Genomic DNA, 23,895 nt, shown 5'->3' with positions numbered 1-23,895 from the left:
TATGTTTAAGGCTTAATCCTGCAGTTCTCATATTCAGAAGCATTAACGTCGTGAATATTATTTAATGCATCTCACTGTTTATGTGTAATATGACACTGATAAGGAATCGTTACGTGCTGAGCAGTTTTCCTGAAGACTACAAACCCCGAGTCAAGGAAGGTATACCCATCTAGGGGGAAAAACAATTAGAAGTTTCCAGATTGTTCCACAGTACATTTTACTATGAACGGTGTCGTGTGACAACGCTGATTCAAAAGACAAAACAAAAACAAATCCTTTTTTGCTTCTGTTAAGGGTGGTGGTGATTATTTGCTTCATACTGGTTTTCCTATGTAAGTAGGTATTTTCTTATGGCTATATTCACTTGAATGAAAAATCAAATATGACGACCTGAATTTTCCAGTGTATCATTATAGTACACTTCATAAAATGGTTGATTTAATGGTCTCAAGTCTAGAATTCAGAATTGCTACCGAATACCGTAAATTTGTTTAGAATAAAATAAGGTACCAGAACCAATTAAGCTGCGATTTACATCTTTTAAAAAACCATCTTAATATCATAGGCTTGGCCATTAAATAACGGTATGTCTACATAAAGGTGTAGATCCACCCAGAAACTTGTCACGGGAGGTAAAGGAGACTGTGGAGTAAGTAAGGGGACGCATCCACGAAAGAAATGACAATCACAAACGAGAAATTAATTTTCCTTATTGGTCTGGGTACCTGGGTGTCCGAAAAATGCACGCAAATATTTAAAATAACATTCTTTAGAAATTACATCCAAAAACAGGAAGAAAAGTAGGTCTTGAGATACTTTTCTGCCCCGTTCCAAAATCTTCCTATGCTCATTACAGAAGGCAAAAGGCAATAAGCAGAAGGAAAAAAATGAGGAAATTTTAAACCAAAAAGCTAACAGAGAATGTGATATTTTAAAAACAGGGACTTGACCTCCATCAAGAGTTCCAAATTTTCCTACCACAGAGCTAATCAGCCAGAAAAGTGCTTGAAGTATATCTGCACATTTAATATTAAAAGTTAAAAAATAAATAAAAGCCAGGGTTCTTATTTAGGCAATGATCTAAGAGCCCGAGGCAGTGTGGGGGGTGGGGGAGGAACTGAAGAAATGTCAAGATTAAAAAATAGAGGGAGAGAGAGAAAGAAAGCGGACCTAGCTTTGGAACTCAGTTCTCTGAGACATATATATATATATATAAAAGTTTTAGCTGTACAGAGTCTGGAGAAATTTGACCAGTTAAGTATGAGCAGTATGTTAGCCCTTCTATTCAGACTTTCCCATATAAGCTCCTGAATGATCGTGCTCTTTCGAAACTTCCCAAACTTGAAAAAGTAACCCATCTAAAAGGTGGCGAGAGATGTTCCCCTCACCACCTGGGAACACCGCTGTCTGTCGCATAATTATCTGCAGAGAACAGGGCAACAAAAATAGGCAGTTTTCTTTCCCTCGCTACCATTTAAACTGTGTTAGAACAGCTCAAAGCTGTGGCTGGATCCATAGCTGAACAGACATTTTAAAAACTCGTAGTCAAATCTGTCCTCATCCAAACTTCTCAGCTACTGTCAGCAACATCATTCAATGCTTGTGATTTTAGTGTATTATTTCGTATTTTCCTAACAATTCTAGAAAAATACAGCAGCCTCGAAACGAGCAGTGTCTCGTGAGACTTCCATTTGGTTGTGCCATCGGCTGGACACAAACAAGCCCTGGGGAAAGTGAGACGCAGACGTGAGGGAGAATGATTCTCCATCACTTCCTCCTCCTGACGGTGAACAGCTTGACTCCGATTTTTCGAACGTGCAAGCGTGAGGGGACGTCCCTGGAAAGGGTCCAGCTCCCTGCAAATCACCCCACTTAGCGCAGTGACCAAATGAAATCATCCCGCTTCACGCGGTAACCAAACGAAACGAAACACGGAGGACAGGAGCGTGTCAACGAGCCCGACAGACGGATGCTTGAGTGTGAAGCAGAGATTTAAAAACTGCCAAGGACTTACGCCAAGTTCTGAAAGCAAGACCTCATTCTGCAGTGACCTGGTGTCTGGAGACCCTCCCAGACGCATCTAGTCTCTGAAGCACCTTTGAGTTGTACGGATGTAAGAATAACTTTGAACTATAGAAGTTATATGCGTCTTTAAGAATCACATTTTGATGATTATAAAAATTTTTCTTCTATTTTACAACATAGGCCCAGCTACACTGAAAAAATTACACCGCTTATTGAAATACATTTCATTTTAGAAACAGACTACTAAAGAAGTCTATACAAAAACTCTAAAATAATTTCTGTAGTAAAATAAAGAGTGCGTTAGGAGAGCTACACAAAGAAGAAAATTTCTGTCTTTCTCTATAATGCTTGATATACTGTGAAACACGGCCGGCTCGATTCGGAGGCCAGCGCCAAAAGCTGAAAAGAATTGGTTACGATACACAGTGATACAATTAATGCTCTGGATTAATCTCACAGCCTTCCCGATTAGTACAAAGGAAGCCGGGCCTGTCCCCTCTTTGAGGAGAAGCCCGGGATAGAAAAGCAAGCATACCTCATCAGCTGATATGAAATTATAAAATTCCACAAGTCTGAGTATTCGAAATTTATAAAAGTCCACCAGAAAATGCAAGCGAATTGGGCTTTAGTTCGGTGGTTCCCCTGGTTTAGATGACAGTTCCCTCCGGGAACGCAAGGCGGTCTTCTCGTTCATTCCCTTGGATGTGTCGATTCCCCAAGACAAAGACACAGCTCTTGGTGGAGGCTGAGGAGAGTCTGGCAGCTACAGAAATGCCCACCAGCTCCCTTTCTGCAAACTCACACACGGGCACACAGCTCTTGGAGAACACACTTAAGGAGATGGATGTTAGTGATGCTGTGCTGAACTGTTCTTTTCTGCCAGGTGCCGCAGAAAGTTGTCCTCACCCTGGCCTCGGTGATTTAAAGGCTCGCTCTTAAAGAGAGCTGGGGGCGGCGGGAGGTGCGGGACCGGAGGGATAGGAAGGTGGTGCGGGTGGTGAGGGTGTGGGTGGATGTGGAGGTGTGAGAAGGGGTGCGGGATGGGCCGCGGGGGGAGAGTGCTCGCGGGGCTCATACTGATCGGGGGCGTGGGCGTTGTGGGTGTGTTCGCCACGCAAGGAACTGGGGTGGCCGGGGAGGTCGTGAGTGGGATCTGGACAGCAGGCGGCACGTTCACGGGGCTGGTCACCCGAAAGCACTTCTCCTTGTGGGCCTTAAGCATGTTGGAGAAGCGAAACCGCTGGCCACACACATCACACGGATAGGGCTTCTCGCCTGTGTGCGTTCTGCGGTGCCTCTTCATGTTGGGGCGGCTGGTGAAGCTTTTGCCACAGATTTCACAGATAAAGGGTTTCTCTCCTGAGATGAACACAGACACAAGAAAACGATTAACATACTAGGCGGCAATTACGTGCTCACGCTAGCCCTCGCACTCAACGAGGAGATCACCACCACGTCGCTCCCGTACGGCATGTTATTATAGCCTAAGAGGCGTTAAGAGAGTCTCCCCAAGTTGGGGCTTCACAAGTAAGAGCGGATAGGAGGAAAACTTACATGCAACCTACCATCTGGGCTTGGTTAAAAAAACAAAAACAACAACAACCCCCCCCCTCCCCCAAAATCTACGGTAGTGATCCTTTACATCCAACGCGAAGAACCGTTTAAATCGTTTTCCTGTGCTCAAAGCAGCTAAGGCCGCGGACGCGTCTCTGCCTCTTACATTTAGGCAAGTTAATCTGTTAGCAATTTCTGAATTCCAACCAGAAGAAAGGCTGCTGAAAACATCCTGGGGAGCGCGCATAAGTCGCTTCGTGTCTACTCGCACGGGATCCTTAGCATGTGGCTTACTTTTTGGTATTGGACTTGGAAAATACTGGGTGGCTCGCCCCACCCCGGGGAACCCCCGCTGCCGTGGCTCCCGGGGGAGAGCTCCTGGCATTTTTGCAGACAACTTCTTCATCATGTGGGACCGCCTGGCCCACCCGAAGAGCCCATGGCGTTCCCGGTGCCAGCCCACTAAATGCTCCCAAGAGATTCTATGAAAACTGTCCCTACATCATTTCCAATGTCCATGCGTGTATGTATGGGTGTGTGGGGGTGCTGAGAGGGGGTCCTGGCCCTGGATGAGAAGCATAGGGCCGATGAGTCAAAAAGGAAACAAAATTGGGGCACCTGGGTGGCTCAGTCGGTTGAGCGTCCGACTTCAGCTCGGGTCATGATCTCACAGTCCATGGGTTCGAGCCCCGCGTTGGGCTCTGCGCTGACAGCTCAGAGCGTGGAGCCTGCTTCGGATTCTGTGACTCCTTCTCTCTCTGCCCCTCCACCTCTCACACTCTGTCTCTCTCTCAAAAATAAATAAACATTTTTTCAACGTTTTTATTTATTTTTGGGACAGAGAGAGACAAGAGCATGAACGGGGGAGGGGCAGAGAGAGAGGGAGACACAGAATCGGAAACAGGCTCCAGGCTCTGAGCCATCAGCCCAGAGCCTGATGCGGGGCTCGAACTCACGGACCGCGAGATCGTGACCTGGCTGAAGTCGGACGCTTAACCGACTGCGCCACCCAGGCGCCCCAAATAAACATTTTTTAAAAAGGAAACAAAATGCCCCGTCAAGGCACTTAGGGGAGAAATAAGGGCTTGATTTTTAGGGTTCCTAACTTCCTCTGGATGACGACACAGTTCCATGCTGCCAGCCTACCCTTCTACCCAAGCCATAGGGGGAGACAGAACAATTTTTGAACGCATACATCCATTAATCACTTCATGCGGACGCCGTGCTGAGTACCTGTGTACGTGCCCTTCAGTGGACATATGCTTGTATTTATGAATTCCCTCACCAATTCCCAGAGTACAGAGCTTGTGCCTTTACTGTAACTCCTGCTACAAGAGTCTGTTCTCAGCTCAGGTCGGCTCCCTTTCGTTTCCAACAGCGTCCTCGCCCTACTCAGCATAAACAATAGCTGTGCTATACGGACTCTTCCTGTGTGCCTGATACCGTTCCCATCACTTCACGTCTGTGAACTTTGGTGATCCTCCCAGGGACAGACCTGGGTAGGAGGCAGCTATGTTATCATCCCTCTTTCACTGATAAGGAAATTAAGAAAGCTGCCCAGGGTTCTACAGCTGGAGGAGAGCCAGGATTTAAAACCCTGCAGTCTGGTTCCAGAGTGTGCTTTCGACACATAAAACACAGCCCTTCATATGGCGGAGCTTTGTGCATCCCTGCACACACGGAGGAATGTTATTTTCCTACCATTCTCCGCGTTGGGACCCCTCTGTACACAAGGAGGGAACACCTCTGTACCCGTATCGGAGTCCTTATTTCTTTTTTTAAAAAAAGTGGTTTTTTTTTTAATGTTTATTTATTTTTGAGAGAGACAGAGCATGAGCGGGGTTGGGGCAGAGAGAGAGGGAGACACAGAACTCGAAGCAGGCTCCAGGCTCCAAGCTGTCAGAACAGAGCCTGACGCGGGGCTCGAACTCACCACCTGTGAGATCACGACCGGAGCCGAAGTCAGACACTCAACCGACTGAGCCACCCAGGCACCCCTGTAGTCCTTATTTCTTATCTTTGCCCTTGAAAACTGACATCTCCCATTACCCTCCTTCTGTGAAAGCCAGAATTCTCCTTGCTTCCTCAAGAGACCGGGCTGTGCAGTCAGGAGGGATCAGTTTTGTCTATAATCACCAGTATTAGTTTCTGACATCATATTCTTCTTATCTTTCAGCTTTTCATTATTCAATTGCTGCCACTGCTAGGCTCTTCTCTGTGATCCACATTCAACTTTCTGGGTAAGTTCTGAGCCCGACTTGTTTTCTTTCATTTTAACCCATTTCCTCCAACTACCTTAAAAACTTCAAATTCTCTGTTAAATGGGGGTCATTAAATCAATATGGCGCACCCATCTGAATGGACAGCACCGTTAACAAATACTATAAAACTGTAGAATTCAAATTCCTAACGTGAGAATCCATACTCTATTAAGTAAAACAATCAACTTAAATGCAAATGCACACACGGTACTACCCTCTTTTGGTGAAAAACATCTGTAGAAAAAATATGGAAAGAACCACAACAAATGTCAGTGATTACCCGGAGGCGATGGGCTGATGAGTGATGTTTTGTTTTTTATGCTTATGTGTACATTCTGTTTCTCTTAAATAAACACCACTTACTTCCATCATATAATGTTGTTTTTTTTCAACTTTTTTTATTTATTTTTGGGACAGAGAGAAACAGAGCATGAACGGGGGAGGGGCAGAGAGAGAGGGAGACACAGCATCGGAAACAGGCTCCAGGCTCCGAGCCATCAGCCCAGAGCCCGACGCGGGGCTCGAACTCACGGACCGCGAGATCGTGACCTGGCTGAAGTCGGACGCTTAACTGACTGCACCACCCAGGCGCCCCCATCATATAATGTTTTAAAAGCACACCTGTTTGATAACCTTTCAACCCCCCTGGGCCCCTCCCTCCTGGACTCTCCAGAACTAGTCCTCGCTCCCAAAAGCCGGTTGGAAACAAAGCCAAAGGACTTACTCTTTGAATTATTAGTCTACTCTGAGCAAACGCTGTCTACCTGACTCACGGACCACATATTAGGCACACTAGACCCTGCGCCACAAACAGCATATCCTCACTGTAAGCTTACTTTCTGTTGTGTGCTCCATTCCAGATCGAATCCTGGACCTCTCTAGCCATCTCTCATGTGTAGTCCTCTAGGCTACAATGATTTGCCATAGAAAGGGCCCACAACTCTTAGGACCCGCCTCCCACAAATCCATGGGATCACATTTCAATGGGTCCTTTTCATTGCTTAGTAATGTTCTATTCATTTCTTGAAGTCCTACCACATTTTCCACATTTGTGGTTCCAGACAGGAGTCTACAATCCCACTTGCCTCTAACTCTCATTACTCATCTGGCCCCAACTGACTGTGCTAATGAGTGATGGGAAGGTCTCCTGAAGACCTCGGGGTAAGATGAAAATGAGGCTGAAATAAGGGAGAATCAAAATGTACTATGTGCACGCGGCCACCTGCACAACGTCCCACTTTGCAGAAGAGCTGGTAGATGGGTGACCGGAAGACACACTAAAGTGAACTCCATCACGGCAACCAGAAAAGTATCTCAACACAAATACGTCTAGAGAGAAGGCCTATTACATAGAAAGCTAGGGGCGCCTGGGTAGCGCAGTCGGTTAAGCGTCCGACTTCAGCCAGGTCACGATCTCACGGTCCGTGAGTTCGAGCCCCGCGTCGGGCTCTGGGCTGATGGCTCAGAGACTGGAGCCTGTTTCCGATTCTGTGTCTCCCTCTCTCTCTGCCCCTCCCCCGTTCATGCTCTGTCTCTCTCTGTCCCAAAAATAAATAAACGTTGAAAAAAAAAAAGCTAAGCCGACTGGAGGAAGCAGTGTTGTAATGGGTGTGAAGGAACAGCGTTAGAAATGAAGGCAGAGAATCTACATGGAAGATAGGAAAGAACAAGAATTGGGCTAGCTAGCGGGTTGCCTTTCGCACTGTTCAAAGGGATAAGCGATCTTGGTTTCCAGTCTGCTTAGTATGAATACCCTTGAGCAGCAGCAGAAACCCGCAGATCGATGTGTGTGGCCTAAAATCTCTCTCTTCAGCTTTAAACCCATTTTTTTTTACAGACTGCCTACTGGGTATTTCCACTTGCATGTCCCAAGGAGGTCTCACAACTAACAGGTGCAAGGGGTGCCTAGGTGGCTCAGTTGGTTAAGCGTCTGACTTCAGCTCAGGTCATAATCTCACGACTCGTGGGTTCGAGGCCCATGTTGGGCTCTGTGCTGCCAGCTCAGAGCCTGGAGCCTACTTCAAGTTCTATTTCTCCCTCTGTTCCTCCCTCGCTCATGCGCTCTGTCTCTCTCAAAAATAAAGGCAAAAAAAAAAAAAACAAAAAACAAAAAAAACAACCTAACAAGTGCAAAATTAAATTCATTATCTTGCCTAGCAAACGTGCCCCTCCATCCACCGTTCTCTATCTTGACAAATGGCATTCAAGACCCAAACCTGGGACCACCCCTTGATTCTTCCCTTGCACACCACCTTTATCCAATCAGTCACCAAGTTCACCTCCCTGGTGCACCACTTTCATTTCACCCACTGCCATGACCACAGTCCATATCCTCACCCTCATTCCCCTAGATTAACTGCAATAGCCACCTGACTGGTTTCGCCATCTCTTTCCTCGCTCCCCGCCCTCCAGCCCAATCTCCACAGGCGGCCAGAGAGAACTTTCAAGAGCTGTGTCACAACCTGCTCAAAGCCATTCAAGAACTTCCCACTGTCGTTAGAAGAAAGTCCAAAAGTTTTTACACGTCTTATGGGTGTGTGTTTGTGTGTGTGGTGTGTGTGTGTGTGAGTAAGACCTGGCTCCTGCTCTCCAGTAACACGTCTCATCACACCCCACACCAGGCCGTGCCTGTCCCCCAAACTCTAGCCAACCTCATTTAGTTCTGCGTACTTGCTGTGCTCTCATCAGCGAACCAGTGTGGTGCCTCGTGTGTCTGCCCCCTAGACTCACTGCAAGCCCTGTGAACCCAGGGATGTTTCAGTCCTGTTCACTACAAGAGCCCAATTTGGTAGGTTCTTTTTTTTTTTTTAATTTTTATTTCTTTCTTTTTAAGTAGGCTTCATGCCCAGCACAGAGCCCAACGTGGGGCTTGAACTCAGGACCTTGAGATCAAGACCTGAACTGAGATCAAGAGCTGGATACTTAACTGAGTGAGCCACCCATGTGCCCCCCACAATTCGGTTGGTTCTTTTTTTTAATTTTTTTGTACATTTATTTATTTTTGAGAGGCAGAGCACAAGGGAGGTAGGGGCAGAGAGAGAATGAGACACAGAATCCGAAGCAGGCTCCAGGCTTCCGAGCTGTCAGCACAGAGCCCGACGTGGGGCTCGAACTCACAGACCGTGAAATCATGACCTGAGCTGAAGTCGGACGCTTAACCGACTGACCCTCCAGGCGCCCCTGGTTGGTTCTTGACTGATGTTTATAAACAACTATGTGTTACTTTAAGACATTAAGACATGCGTGCCCTGGCATGTCAGCATCTCAGAAACGGACACACACCTGACAATCAACGGTGTGGCATTTTTACTTGGCAACATTTTCTTAGCAGTGTGCAAATGAAGTCTGTCTTACGAGGGATGGCTGCAATCAGGTTCAATGACATATGGTACTCACTATTAAGATCTTTCAATTACCTTCCTCTCCTGTAATTTCCCATTCCTACCAATCTTCTGATAATTTAGCTTCCGATATAGATTTTTATTTAGGCAAAGAACATGACGACCAAAGAAATAAGAGCTCCGAGCCACCTGCCGCTCAGCCTTTTCACTGTGAGTTAATAAATCAGCGGTTTTGCTTATAGATCATTAACACTATTTAGCACCTATCAGTTCCTCTGATCCTGGTCTGCTGGAGTACACGGGCACATTCTGGAAGCTGAGAACCAGACTCTGGGATGGTGCTGTCTGCCCTCATGAGGCCCTGCACACCCCCCCCCCCCGCCATTTTATCACTTGCTACGTTAAATTATATCAGAACCGTTAAATATGTGGCTCTGGAGTCAGACTGCCTTGGACAAGTTATGTGATCTCCGAGCCTCAGTTTCCTCATCTGAAAACTGAAGGTAACAATAGTAGGTTACTGAGATAAGTTGGAAATAGAAGGAAAGAGCTTAGAACAGTCTCCAGCACGTAGCAGACGCTCCACGCGTTTTAGTGGCGCATTAGGACTGTTATTATTATTATTATTATTATTATTATTATTATTATTACATTGTTATTACGACTATTACTACTACACCACAATCATCATCACTGTCCCTGGACTGGAAGCTCCTTGAGGGCACAAACCGGGTCTCAACTCATCCCTGTGTCACCAGGCACTTAGTGCTGCGCCTGGTACGAGGAGAATCAGCAATTATTCCATGTTGAACTCACCCCATGTCCACACCACCCTAGGAAACCCTGCCTGAGGGCTGGCCAGCTTCCCTAGATAAGATCCGCCTCAAGTCTCTTTAACTGCAAAGAAACAGCCCAAGCAATGTCCGTTCCTGCAATGGCCTTAATCCCCAATAAAACACACTCTAAATGTGGTTTTGCCCAGCCTTGAAAGAGCTATCCCTTTTCTTCTTGAGTGCTAACTCTACTCCTTGTATTTTCCAGGTACTCCTGTCATCCTTACTTAATACCAAGGAAGCAGAGACCCACTGAGGTTGCAGAATTCATGGAAGGCCCCACGGGAGTGAATGGCACAGCCAGGTTTGTCCCACCCCACCAACCAGCTACCCTCCCAGCTCGGGTATCACGAACAACATTAAAAGGCAGATGACAAACCAGGGAAGAGTATTTTAATATTAGTGTTAAACGAGGTCCAGTATATGTAAATATATATAAAGAGCTATTATAAACAATTAAAAAAAAAAAGTCAAGCTCTGCAATGGAAAGGTGAATACAGAAGAGGCACAAGCAATTCAGGAAAGAAAATAAACTGATTCTCAACAAGTGCATGAAAAAATGTCCACTCTTACCTAGCAATTAATTACACGCAAATTATTACAATAAGAAACCATTTTCCACCTATCAAATCAGTGATGATTTTATTTAGCGTTGGAAAGCGTTGGGGAAATGGGTGTTTTCAGGCGCAGCCAGTGAGAGTGTATGTGGATGGCTATTTTCCAACACATACCACGTCTTAAGACCGTGCACGTCTCTTTGCCCTGATAATCCCATTTCCGGGAATTTACCCTAAGTGACTAGTCATGGATGTGTTAACCACAAAGTTGTTTATCACCGTATTATTTAGAAGAGTAGAAAAGTTGGAAACAGAAATCATCTAAATGTCCAATAGGGAACTGGCTAAAAAAAAAAGAAAACAACATGTTTTACTTTATGGGACTATTGTTAAAAGTTACATTTATTGTAGGAGGTAACGTATGTAAAGCACTTTAGACAGTGCCTGACATATATGTGCATAGCAAATGACGGCTATTATTACAGCAAATTTACCAGCAGGAATATTATACAACCATTAAAACGATATGACTGGTAATGACATAACACAGTAAAAAGGCAAAGTAGGTTACAATAAAGACCCAACTTTTGTTTTATGACTATACACACAAACACATAAATACTTATGCGCAGGATCTATCTATACGTGTGTTAAGAAAGTAAAGAATTTTTTTTTTAATTTTTTTTTTAATGTTTATTTATTTTTGAGACAGAGAGAGGCAGAGCATGAACGGGGGAGGGTCAGAGAGAGGGAGACACAGAATCCGAAACAGGCTCCAGCCTCTGAGCTGTCAGCACAGAGCCCGACGCGGGGCTCGAACTCACGGACCGCGAGATCGTGACCTGAGCTGAAGTCGGACGCTTGACCGACTGAGCCACCCAGGCGCCCCAAGAATTTTTTTAAATGTATGCCAAAATGTTAACAGTCATGGTCTTTCAGTGATGATCATTTTTGTTTTGTTTTCAACTTTCACATTTTCTAATACACTTTAAGAAGTATGTACTACTCTTTTAATGAGAGGGATAAAAATTTAAGTGAATTTAGGTGGCTTCTTTTTTTTTTTTTTTTTTTTTTTTTTTAGAAGAAACAGGAAATGTTGAACTTGCCTATTTGGTCAAAGAACATTCAACATAAAATTTTATTCAACAAATAAGTTAATCACAAAATACACACTCTGTTTCGTGTTGTGGACATTTAAGGGCCTAGAGAAGGAAGGACGGAGGGGAAGGAAGAAAGAGGAAGAACCGCAGAAGGAGGAGCGAGTCTGGAACCGGGACAGAGGGGCCCAGAAGACACGCAGAGAAGAGCAGGGGCGCGAGGCAGAGGGCACTGGTGGCTCCAGGTTCCTTCCAATCGTGGGACATTTATGGGGCCCCCGCTATGTCCCAGGCATCGTGTGTGAATGTGACACAGCTTCTGCCTTCCCAAGAGCTTATTTTCCACGTAGTTCCACAGTTTCCTGCTTTCCAACAAAAAACTGAATCCTAAAAGTGACTCGGTTACAACCAGGAGCCTATCTGAGAGCCACCAAATTAGAAGAGGAGAATTTGTTAACTACTCTGATATATCCTGCCACCCATTCGCTTGGGCTTCAAAGTTACTCTTTGGGGTGTAACTTATTTAATGAAAATCCTCTCGTGACTCTTCATCTAGACTAATCCTTAAAATCGCAGGATGCACCGCTCTGAATGGGAAAGAAGCCAGGCAGGCGTTCTTCTCCGGACTTTGACAGAAAAATGCGCACTGCAGTGATCCGGCCAGGACAGTTTCCTCACCATTGGCCGAGCCAAACGAGCAGGGCGCTAAGCAAGTTAATCCCGTGGTTCTTTCTAGCTCTGTCACTTTGTACTAACAGAACGGAGAAACCTGTGACTAGATTCTATTTAGAAACCCGGAAAGTGGTTCACACTGTTCGATCGGTGCAAAGACTGCTAACCCCAGAATACCCAGTCAAGGCTGAGATACACTGATGCCGTGCGTCCCTGCGGGCTGGGTGGTCAAGTGCTTATAAGATTCACATCCGTGCTAGGAAGCATACACCCCTAGAAACACGGAATGGTGAAAGTAAGACTTAATCTCATTTGACGGGAGAGGTTCGTGAAAAGCGGTCAGTTTCGGGAAATCCAATCCAATCAGACTTTAAGCGAGCTGAGAGAGTATTCGATCTAAAGCAGTCGGCGGCCTTCGCTTTTTAAGGGTCCGGAACCCTTCCCTTAAAAAAGCACAAACGCACGTACACAAAGTAAGTGGCGTACAATTTCAGGAATCCTGTGCCCTAAGCGTCCGATGTCTCGGAGGGACCCGCGGGTAAAAGGCACTGGCAGACACTGCCTTTTTAAACGAACGGAGTTAAGGAGAGCCCGGTCTCCCAGGACGACACGTCTGTGTTTCCACGTGCCAGGCTTATCTCAAGGAGGATCTGCACTCAGAACGCGAATGTGTGCTCTCGGGTTTTACGTGCACAGACGCCCAGGTGGTGACCAACCGGCCCCCGGGAACTCTTACCAGTGTGTGTTTTCATGTGCTCGTCAAAGTACTGCTTCATGTTGAAGTCCTTGCCGCACCACTGGCACATGAACTGCTTGTGCCCGATGTGGATGCTCATGTGCGAGCGCAGCTGGTACTTGTACTGGAACCTCTCGTCACAGTTCTGCAGCGGACACGGGGAGACGCGTGAGAGCCGCGCTCGCTGGCCTCGCTGGGGCCCAGCCCACGAGGTCGCTGAGGCTCCCTCTGCGGCGCTGCTATATGTCTGCAGCTCGGTTATTAGCAAGAGGGAGGGCTTCTGCAGAATGATCCCCGAAGCACACCCGACTTGTCGGGATGACTGAGGAAAGAGAAACAACTCGCTCTGTGTCAGTCCCGGGGCTGCCCTAGTCTGGGAGAGCTACCGGGGTGTTAGAAGCGGCACCTGGCGCCCGCGGCCCCCGCTCCCCTCCCTCACCGCGCCCCCCCTCCCCCGCCCCAGGGCCGGGGCCCAGCACAGCCCTTACCTCGCATCTGAAGGGCTTCTCTCCAGAATGCTGCAAGGAGTGCACCTTGAGGGACATGCTGCGTTTGAACGACTTTCCACAGGTTTCGCATGTAAACGGCATGTCTTTCGTGTGTGCTGGAACACAGAAGGCGCCGGACTCACGACGGGCCCGCCAAGCCGCTCAAAGTGGCCCAGACCCCGCTCCTACTGCGAGGTAATCGTGCCATCTTAACCTTCCACGCTTTAATTAGTGAGGCCTTCGCAGCAACGTTCTCAAGAGAGGAAGAGGCCACGACGTTGGAAAGAAGCCCGGGTGCGGAAGGCTACCTACCCCGCGCACGCTGCGCCGCGGGAGCTCAGGGGGGACACGGCGCGTTTAGTTTCAGCGAGTCGGAACCGATTACGATTACGGCAAGGCCGTTCCTCAGATCCTGCCCAATCCGACGCCTCAAACACACCAAAGAACGAGGGAAAATGACGGGGGTGGCGAGAAAAGCAGCAGGAAGAACTTACCAACCATGTGTTTCCGCACATGAGCCATGGTGTAGAATTTCTTCTCGCAAATTTCACAGGAAAACTTCTTTTCTGCATACCCATGGACGATCTTGATGTGTTCATGAAGGGACCAGAGTTTCTTGAAGGACTTGTTACAGGAAACACACTGAGCAGGACAAATAGAAATAATCTTTATTTACGGGGGCCTGCAGAAAGCCATAGCTGCCTACCGGCCCGCCAAACGGCCGTGCCTTAGACTCGGGGCACAGGGCCCGAGTCCAAACCGAAGCCAGTCCTCCGAGGAGTCCAGATGCCAACACCAACCTCTGTATGTTCTATTCTCCAAGACGCATCTTTTAGACACACGTCGGGAGTACAAAAACAATGGCAAAAAGGAAGACGGAAAGAAATGGGAAGTTCCACCCATACAGAAGACTCGACTGCTTTTAGCAAATTAGTACAGTACCAACGAGAAGAACCAAGTTTTTAAAAATAAATGAATTACGAAGAGCATCTGTCTCCTACACGTAAGTCAGCATGCAGGTAACAGGTGCTTCCCAGAGATTACAAACTAATTTTAAAGCAGCACAGATAAAAGCAAGATAAAACACACATTAAAGGTTATAGATCTGTGGAAGCGTAACAATGTTTCTGTACCTTAAAGAATGCATTTGGAGCCTCCATTCACACAATTTATTGAGATTTTATTGTATCTTCCCATTATCTCATTTACTCTACTAAACATTTCCCTCTGGCAGAATTTTCTGTAACTCCTAAACCTCCTTCCCCCTTAGGGCCAGCTCCAGATCTCTCGTACACGCATCTATAGGAAACACACGCGCCAACAGTGCTCAGTTCCTCGTATTACGAATCATGGATAGTCTAGAATATCAGGCATAAAGCGTATCAAAATAAAATATTTCTGGTTAAAGCAAAACAATCCTAGAATGTTCTAGGTAACCACCAGACTCTGGGATATTTAAGGGAACAAGTAGTTATTCACTGTAAATAAAGATCTTGAGCATCACGATCACTTCGGGAAACAAGAACTCGGAGTGTAAAAAATAAGCCTGTGCTTGGACCTGCTTGAGAAAAGGGCAGACCCCCCCACCCCCCAAAGCCATTATGCAGGGCAAGGTTTCGATTTTTACTTCTTCCTGGGTCGCCAGGATTATTAGGATCTACACATATGAACGAAGCAGTGTCCTTCAGGAATGTGAATAGCACTCTTCTGGCGGATTCCAGAAAACCTGAACACAAGTTTAAATGCCTTATGGTCAGCAACAGCGAGGAAAGTCACAGAAGGAGGATGTACTAAATGCTTTCTTTCTGTAACTTCGTAGAGAAAATTTGAGTAGCAACAAAAAAACCACAACTGCATAAACATCAAGATAACACCTTTCAGCAAGGGTCATCACAGAGCCGAAGTCCGACCCCTAGGGTGCAGCATCGCGTCGCGCTCCCTTTGGTCTGAACCAGTTGACAACCGAGCAAGGGCAACGGCAAGGCAACGGTAGCTACGGGAGGGCAGGGGCGCCACCACTCAGCCTTCTTTCATTACCAAGCGTAAGCGCCAAACAGGTGACGTCACAGCCGACGAATCAAAAGCAGTGAATTTCTAGCAAATGTAACTTATATTTTAAAAAACCTGTTTAGAGTAAAGCAATGATCTCAATTGTTGATCAAAAGCAAGTGGGAAAGTGAAGACGAAGGAGGGCTCCAGATCAAGCACGCTCCAAGAAACAAACCCAAACAGAACAATTTCACTTTTCAAAAGAAGTTTAGCTTGAATGCAGCACAGCACTTGTATTTTACATATCTTGCGGAGACGTTAACAGACTTACCTTTTATGAATATTCATCAATATGCATTCACGTGTACAAACCAATACGGCTCAACATAACATAATTAGCATACCTCTTAACCTGTCACAATACCGTCCTTTCAGGACACCAGCCTGGTTTGAATACCACACTCTGTTACCTTAATGATACCGTACGGGAGCATTATGTAACCCTACCGCCAGGCGGGCAACACTTTCAACCAGCTCAGCCTCTGTTTAAAGTTTGCATATTCCCATGGGCTCAGCCTCTTGATAAATTTAATGTTGTCATCTCTCCACTGGTAAAAGCAAACTCACTCCTGGAGATCTTCCATTTTCACCGGTCTGAGTCATTACGGTTTTTGTCCCCATCAGCTGCACTAGAATCTGGCATCCTTTCAAACCCAGAAGGGGACCTCTCTCTATTCCTGACCTTGACTCAGTGTCTCCCACCTTGACAGAGAAGATGCCAGAACGAATGACACATTACGTATGTCTTACGACAGCGAATCTCAGTGCCAAGTTGGTGTTGACTCTACCTCCTGGGCAATCACCTACAACAGATCCCCCTTCCACGTACCTGGCTTCCCACTAGTCCAGCGTCAGTTAAATGCAATGCTTTTGAAAGAAAATGTTAAGCCTGGGTTTTGAAAAGACCAAAGCAGGAAGGAGTTTTTAAAAAGAGAAATCGGTGACAACTGTCCCTTCAGCCTCTACTGTATTTATTCTCTTGGGCAGATACCAGGTGAGTCTGAACAGCCAGGTTGTATCCTGAAAGGTTTGCCCTCTCGGTGATGAAACCTACCTGAATATTTTTTTCACAGTCTGTTTGCTGGTGAAGGGACAGCTCACTTTCCAGGACAAACTTCTTGCCACACTTATCACAGATCTGCATGCGCCTATGAGTAACGTTCATGTGCTTCTCCAGGTACCAGCGAGTATTAAACACCCTGGGGCACTTCTCACAGGTCAGAGTCTCTTTCTCCTCGCACTTAGCTTTCTGGACTGGGGCTTTGGGCTCCTTCGCGGCCCGCTTCTTCCGCTTAGGTGGCTCTACACTCTTCCTACGCCCTCTGGTAGTCCTGGGAGTCGGGGAAGCGGTAGCTGCGGCCACGGAGCCGGCCCTCCTGGTTCTCCTCTGTGTGACGCTGGCCTTCTCCACCGTCTTCTCCTTCTTCTTCTGCCTTCCGTTCTCTCCGTAATCATTGCTGTCATCGGTGGCCTCCTCCTCGCTCTCTTCCTCTTCCTCCTCACTGCTTGTCTTCAGAACAGGAGTCTCTTTGGACTGAGAAGAGACACCCTTTTCCCCTTTAGACACATTTAATGTTTGATTATTAAGGTTTACCTCCACTATGATCTGCTCCCTTTTGTAAGAGACTTCCTCCTCCTCCTCCTCGTCTGTGTCATCAGAATTCTCCCGGTCTTCTTTAACAGCATGCACGTCAGACACTGCCCTTGTCTCCCTGAAATACGGCTGTTCCTCTGTTTCGTGGAGATGTGGTTTGCTCATCTTGGTGTCCACTAACACAGAATAAGGACTTCCTGTTTCCCTTTTGTACACTTTGGTGGACAGGTCAAGTTCTTGGTTGGCACCGTGATAAAAGGTAGATGGCGCTTGACCACGACGGCTCTCTTCTTGTGCCATTCCTGCTACACGCGCAGCACAGTTTTCAGCCAGCTCCTGACCAGAACTGGCTGTGTGGCTCATGGGTACGTGGCCCGATTTATTACGCAGTTCAGACTAGAGAGAGAGAGCTCTCAAACAGGGTAACTGTTAAGCCTCCAATAATTTTCCATCCACAAAGAACCACTCAAATGGAAAAAGGGTATTCCTGGGACCTGTGTGCAATTCTTCCAGTGTTGCAGCACCAAAGCAGAAGTCGAAAGGTTTGGTATTATGGCAAGAGCAGAGCACTAGGGATTTTTCTTCTGCAGACAGCTGCAAGTGACTTGGCGCATCTTATCTACAAAGAAAAGCAAAGAGGAAAAAAGGTCAGATACCACTATTTCCTTCTTACAGCATGAGCTTACATCACACCACAAACACAGCTGAAAAGGATTAGACTCTTTATATATACAATTCTTTACCCTGCTTAAGTGGTTCCGCGTGGGCCATTATTTTACTGGGCTACTGGTTTACTAAATCCGACATGTATTTTGTCAGAGTGTAAAGTCCACGACAGCGGGAGGCATCATCTGTCCGGTACATGGAGATATTTTTAGAGCTTCGCACAGGGCCAGGCGCTTAGTAGGTGTTGGGTATACGTTGGACGACGAACTGGGTGTCTACGCTTGCATGGCGTTCATTATGCTAGGTGCTACGGCACATAACGGTACGGCAGAATATACGGTCTCTGTCCACAGGGCGTTTAGTCTTGGTATATAATACGTGTCATACGCGAAACACACAAGAGCTTTATGCCGGCTGGCTTTCTTTACAACCTCGGTCACCACCATCCACCACGGCGAGGGCTCAAAGAACAAAGCTGGCAGTGAGCTAGGAGGATAGAACAGCTAAGTGACATAACTCCAGAAGAGACAGAAAATGTCCTCGGCCTTCAATACGGTATAATCTAGGCACAGACATTACTGGATTCAGGTTTGCTGGAGCAATTTCCAAGTTGCTACGTATTTTTAAGTCTCCTCTAGGTGAACGGACTAGATGCGCTCAAGAGCTGGGTAATTTTTCATGTGTCAGTTGCATGGAGGTCTAAATTCTAAGAAACAGTAACCATCAGGTTGATATGGTTCCAAGAAAAATAAAACCGTCCATTAAAAAAAAAAAAATGAGAAGGGCACATAATTTGCTTTGTGACATACCTCACATTGCTGGTTAGTCAACCACCTAATCTCTGAATCATGAATATTACTGCAAACACATACCCCGTCCAGTCGACACAAGGAAGGAAACTAGCCTTTGCTGAACGCCTCCCTCCTCTGTGCGCCGGCAGGTAAAGGTGCTTGTTATTATTTCTATTTGAAAGCCACCACAAGACTTTGGGGCTGGCTTTGAAACTCGTTTTTAATTTATAGATATATATTTTTAAATCAAATCACTAAAAAAGGAAAAGCACGCACAGCTGCCCAGTCGAAGACACGGCAAGGTTTATAATGGAAAGAGCAGCCCTCTGCCTACTCTGTCCTATCTGAAACCCATCCCCCACAGACGAAACCATTCAACTACTTTATTAGCCCCTCCCCCCAGGATGTGCTTCCGTATTTGTAAATATGACTGGATTTCTATTTCTTGATTTTTTTCAGTTTGAGACATTACTATTGGTCTCTCACTATAGTTTTCTTACCTTATTGCTCCCAACCTTCCCTCCATCTTCCCAATAATAGTTGGATCACAGCTTTTTGTTAAATCAGTATTTGTTCTTACGTTATTACAACTATAATATGTGGCTCATAACTACTACTGTCATTCCTCTGTGACGATCTTCTGTCTTCTTTGACCTTATGGATGTATTCTTTTAAAAAAAAGTGATTTTACTTTCATTTCAGTGGAATTTCAGAAACGCCTGGCGATAAACACCACTATGTTTTACTTGACATCTGAACAGATATATTTGTACGTTTTTATAGTTATAAATGAGGAAGTTATGCCTGTGAGAGGCTAAGTAATCTGAGATCACATACCCATTACATTCGAGAAGCAGTGTTTGACCCAGGCCTGCCTGACCCCATGGCTCATGGGCAAATGACGCTCCAAAATAATTTCAACTCAGTTGTCCCTATAAACCGCGTACCTTTTGCGCATTTCAAAATTTCATACCTCATAAGGTAAGCAGGAAGATCCCAGTAGCTTTTAATTCTACTTAGCTTTATTTTGCATGTGCCAAAACTTCTGACCCAGGGAAATAATGTAAACTACAAATCACGTTAAACTTACGCTAATTATCTCAAATTTAGCAAGGGAGGAGAGACAGTAAAATTCAGTTAACCAGCAAACGCTAAGAATTAAACAGAAACCGGGAAGACAAAGAACAGTAATTGCGGGGAAATCCTCTGCGGTCATTGTTAAGGTGTTCTTCGCAAAGACCTGTGGGTCCTCAACCTTGGAGGCGTGTGGCAGGACCACGTGTTCTAACCCCACCCCTCCCCTGTCGGTGGGTGCGGTACCGTGACTACTTCCGGACCGCACATCGTGAGCACAGGGCATTTTCTGACCAATGAGACATCCTCCCCGCCCCCCCCCCCACACACCCCTTTGCTCTCTGCCTCAGGGACCACCAACCTTCAAGATGACAACTGCCATCACTGGTATCAATCTGAGACCCCGAGTGACTAGAATGATCTACAGGATAGGCGCGGCGCAGGGGATTTTACTTTTATTTTTTATTTGATTTTACTCAGGGTGGGTTTTTAAGACCTCTGAGATCTTGTGTTGTTTAGTACTATTGCACGCATCGTCTGGCCTGGCCTAGCTGGTACTGCCTCATCCACAAAAACGAACACATGGCGCAAAGGCTTAGGAGCGGGTGAAAGGGGGCAAGGGAGATTATGGGAGGCGACAAGGACAGCAACTCTTATTATGCAGTGGTGAAATTACTGGTGAGGCTTATCACCTGTTTGTCTCCGAAGAGAAAGCACTCACCGCTCCAGCAGGAGAATGGGACTGTCCAGAGAGAGTGCTGCTTACTATCGGCTGTCCGTGACAAACCATGACATGAAAAGGACGAGCGCAGAAAAGCATTGATCGGTTTGCAGTCAGGATTAAAGGAGTCCAGAAAGTCAGCGGTTTGTAGGTTAGAAGAAGCAGATGCTTAATAAAAACAGGGAAAGTCTTCAAGCTACAGACGCTGATTAGAATTCAGTCCTGAGGCGGGATCAAGAACTACTTACTGGTAAAACCTCCCACTGGATTAAGGCGGGGCCCAGCAAAAAAAAAAAAAAAAAAAAAAAAAAAAAAAAAAAAAAGAGAGACTAATGAGGAAAGCAGTCTCTTAGCGTATGTAGCTACAAAGCCTAGTTCTCTAATGCGAATCAGTTGAAATGCTATTAGTAAATGGGGGAAATGATGTTAGTGTAACACCCAAGTTCTTCTGTTGGTTTCTATGAGATGTTCCCCTGCGAGTTCATGTTTCAAGTGATCATGAGAAAGCTTTCTCACAATTAAAGAGAGAGCCTTGGGGCGCCTGGGTGGCGCAGTCGGTTAAGCGTCCGACTTCAGCCAGGTCACGATCTCGCAGTCCGTGAGTTCGAGCCCCGCGTCGGGCTCTGGGCTGATGGCTCAGAGCCTGGAGCCTGTTTCCGATTCTGTGTCTCCCTCTCTCTCTGCCCCTCCCCCGTTCATGCTCTGTCTCTCTCTGTCCCAAAAATAAATAAATGTTGAAAAAAAAAATTTTAAAGAGAGAGCCTTAGCAACCTACAAAGACCTTAAGAAAAAAGCTGAGCATCCGACTTCCGTGCCTTCCTTGAATGCTAGGAGCGGCTGGTTCAGCTGCTTCATGAACCACCACACTTTCCACTTTATGTCTCGTCAAGTTGAGGCATGTGTTCCCCTCCCGGGTTACAAAATTGTTTTGGATCGCCAAAGCCTACCCCATCTCATACATCAAAATTTTAATTGTAATGAAACTGGTCTCTACCGTAAGCGAATGTCTTCAAGACCCCAGTCTCCAGGGAAGAAACCACTACCCAGGGGATTAAGTCTTGTAGAGGTTCGACTGACTGATGCTGGGTGCACATGGCTATGGCGATTTAGTATATTTACATTTGGAACATATCATTTAATATATTTATTATAATACATTTATTTTAATTATTGTTTTTATTGGTACACCGGTTACAGTGTTTCACAGATTTTGAGTGGTCTGCCCTGAACTGATTTTTCCCATAAGCCTCATTCATTTTAATGTACGATTCTGCAAAACCCAGGAAGACATATATGGCATTATAGCAGAAATACCTATACTCAAAATTAAGTCCAGGAAGAAGTATGGGACCAATAAGACAGAGCTCTGTAGCAAATTTAAGTAGGATTAGAAAAGAACTGTGGATGTGGCTAAGGCCCACAGGGATGACTGGAAATAAACTTTTTAAAAAAAACCAATTAAGTTTTTAAGAGTTATATGGCCAAAAGAACCTCCAGACTGGATTAAAAGAGACCATGACTGTTCAAGACTTAAAATGCTCCTCTGGGTCCTCAAGCGTCTATGGGAGGAGGCAGGCCAAGAAAGCCGATCATTCCCCTAAGGGGGCATCTTCTTCATGAGTCCATTCTACATACAATTAAGAAGATTACAGGAAAAGAAGGGGCACCTGGGTGGCCCAGTCGATTAAGCATCCGACTTCAGCTCAGGTCATGATCTCAGGTTTGGGTTCGAGCCCTGCGTCAGGCTCTGTGCGAACAGCTCACAGCCTGGAGCCAGCTTTGGATTCTGTGTCTCCTTCTCCCTCTCTCTCAAAGATAAACAAAATGTAAAAAAAATAAAAATTAACAATTAAAAAAAAAAAAGAGGATGAAGCGAGGGAGCAAGGAGAAAACAGACCTTCGAGTTACTCCTCAGGAGCCAATCAGAGTCTATTCAAGAACATTCTCCCATCCTGAGGAGGCCCTCTCAATGACTGCTCCGAGATTTTAGAATTTGCTACAGTGCACTGACTGCTACAGTTCTATTCTTGCCCCCTTTCAAATGGGAGCCCAGTAGATAGTCATGGCTGCACTCTGTATGTCGGGGCAGTGACCATCTGTCAGTTTCTTTCACACAAGTCTCTAGATCAAGAAAGGCAACATCTAGATCCAATGTAGAGACTACTGTGCATCATCTCCTCACAAAGAGACCACCAATCATCATACCCTTGAGTCACTCTGAGGTCCTGGACTTGAAGCTTGATGCCCTTGATGAGGCGGCCAAAGGCAAGCTCAGGACAAAGCACAAGCTAACACCCTGCAGCCCTCCCTCCCCAAGTGCTCCCCCCCCTTCTCCCCATGGGATACGTGTGACATTCCTCAGGCACTCCTGGCTGCCCGGGAACAAAGGAAAGGGAAAAACAAATGGTTAACTGATAGAGATCACAGTCATGCAGGACATGAGTCTCCATCAGTTTACAAATGTCTCAGCAAATTACAAGAAAAAGGCAATCTTATCAATAGCCTAGCCTCCAGAAACGCACAGGCTCAATTTCCTGGAGCCCTAAAGTGTGGCACTCCCCTCCACAGTGATGCGGGGCACAACGGCAAGAAGAAAATGTAGATAAAATTAAATTAAAATTCTTTTTTTTTTTTTAATTTTTTTTCAACGTTTATTTATTTTTGGGACAGAGAAAGACAGAGCACGAACGGGGGAGGGGCAGAGAGAGAGGGAGACACAGAATCAGAAACAGGCTCCAGGCTCTGAGCCATCAGCCCAGAGCCTGACACGGGGCTCGAACTCACGGACCGCGAGATCGTGACCTGGCTGAAGTCGGACGCTTAACCGACTGCGCCACCCAGGCGCCCCTTAAATTAAAATTCTTTATAACCTGCAGCCCACTGACAAATACTTGAGGCAAATACAGAGAATAATAGTCCTCTAGGAACCCCCTACCGTCTTAATGTTAGTGCTTTGCTGGAGGGAAAAAGAACTTTAGCTCAACAATAGCAAGGCCTCCAGTATCTTATGAGTCCTCTTTGGCCAATAAAAGTCCTTTTGGAAATGTCCATTCTTCCTTAGCCACCCACCCCCCAACTCCGTAGTATATAATCCACTCCTCACAACCCAGTGCAGCTCTTTCTGCCCGCGGGTCCTCTCCCCGCACTTTAACAAGTCAATCACCTTTTTTGCACCAAGAATTCTTTCTTGGCCATTGGCCCCGGACCTCCCCACCCCCCCCCACCACTTCAAAACCGCATCACCATGACTGGCTAGACCTTGGGGTTCCCTACCTTGCAGAGGAAGTGAGTGTATTTTGCCAATGAGAGAGACCAGACAGTATCTGACGAGCAAAAGCATGGTGCTGCTTATGAAGTATTTTCAGCTGGCTCCCTGGCAGGGCTGAATTCCTGCCCCTACCGTAGCCATGCGGGGACTACCTGACTAGTTGTGGGC

At 46.2% G+C, this 23,895-nt stretch overlaps 1 protein-coding gene across 4 annotated transcripts in view; it reads right to left on the bottom strand.

Annotated features, from left to right (window-relative positions):
* Positions 1-42: 42 nt before the first annotated feature.
* The window catches only part of ZNF652 (zinc finger protein 652), a 56,033-nt gene continuing 32,180 nt past the window's right edge, over positions 43-23,895 (bottom strand). For 3 of the 4 annotated variants that reach the window (XM_040497233.1, XM_040497232.1, XM_040497234.1), the window contains 5 exons: positions 16,668-17,826; positions 14,059-14,206; positions 13,565-13,680; positions 13,077-13,221; positions 2,873-3,384 (listed from right to left, as the gene is read on the bottom strand). In XM_040497233.1, the coding sequence (XP_040353167.1) occupies positions 2,873-3,384; positions 13,077-13,221; positions 13,565-13,680; positions 14,059-14,206; positions 16,668-17,570 (1,824 nt within the window). In that variant the 5' untranslated portion in view covers positions 17,571-17,826. Of the gene's footprint in view, positions 3,385-13,076; positions 13,222-13,564; positions 13,681-14,058; positions 14,207-16,667; positions 17,827-23,895 lie in introns of those variants that run through there. The other variant, XM_040497235.1, reaches the window with a different exon arrangement.

This window comes from Herpailurus yagouaroundi, unplaced genomic scaffold (assembly GCF_014898765.1).
Source record: "Herpailurus yagouaroundi ecotype Mexico unplaced genomic scaffold, PumYag 189, whole genome shotgun sequence".
Lineage (NCBI taxonomy): Eukaryota > Metazoa > Chordata > Mammalia > Carnivora > Felidae > Herpailurus > Herpailurus yagouaroundi.
Note: the sequence above shows the minus strand (reverse complement) of the source record. Positions and strands in the feature narration are given on the sequence as shown.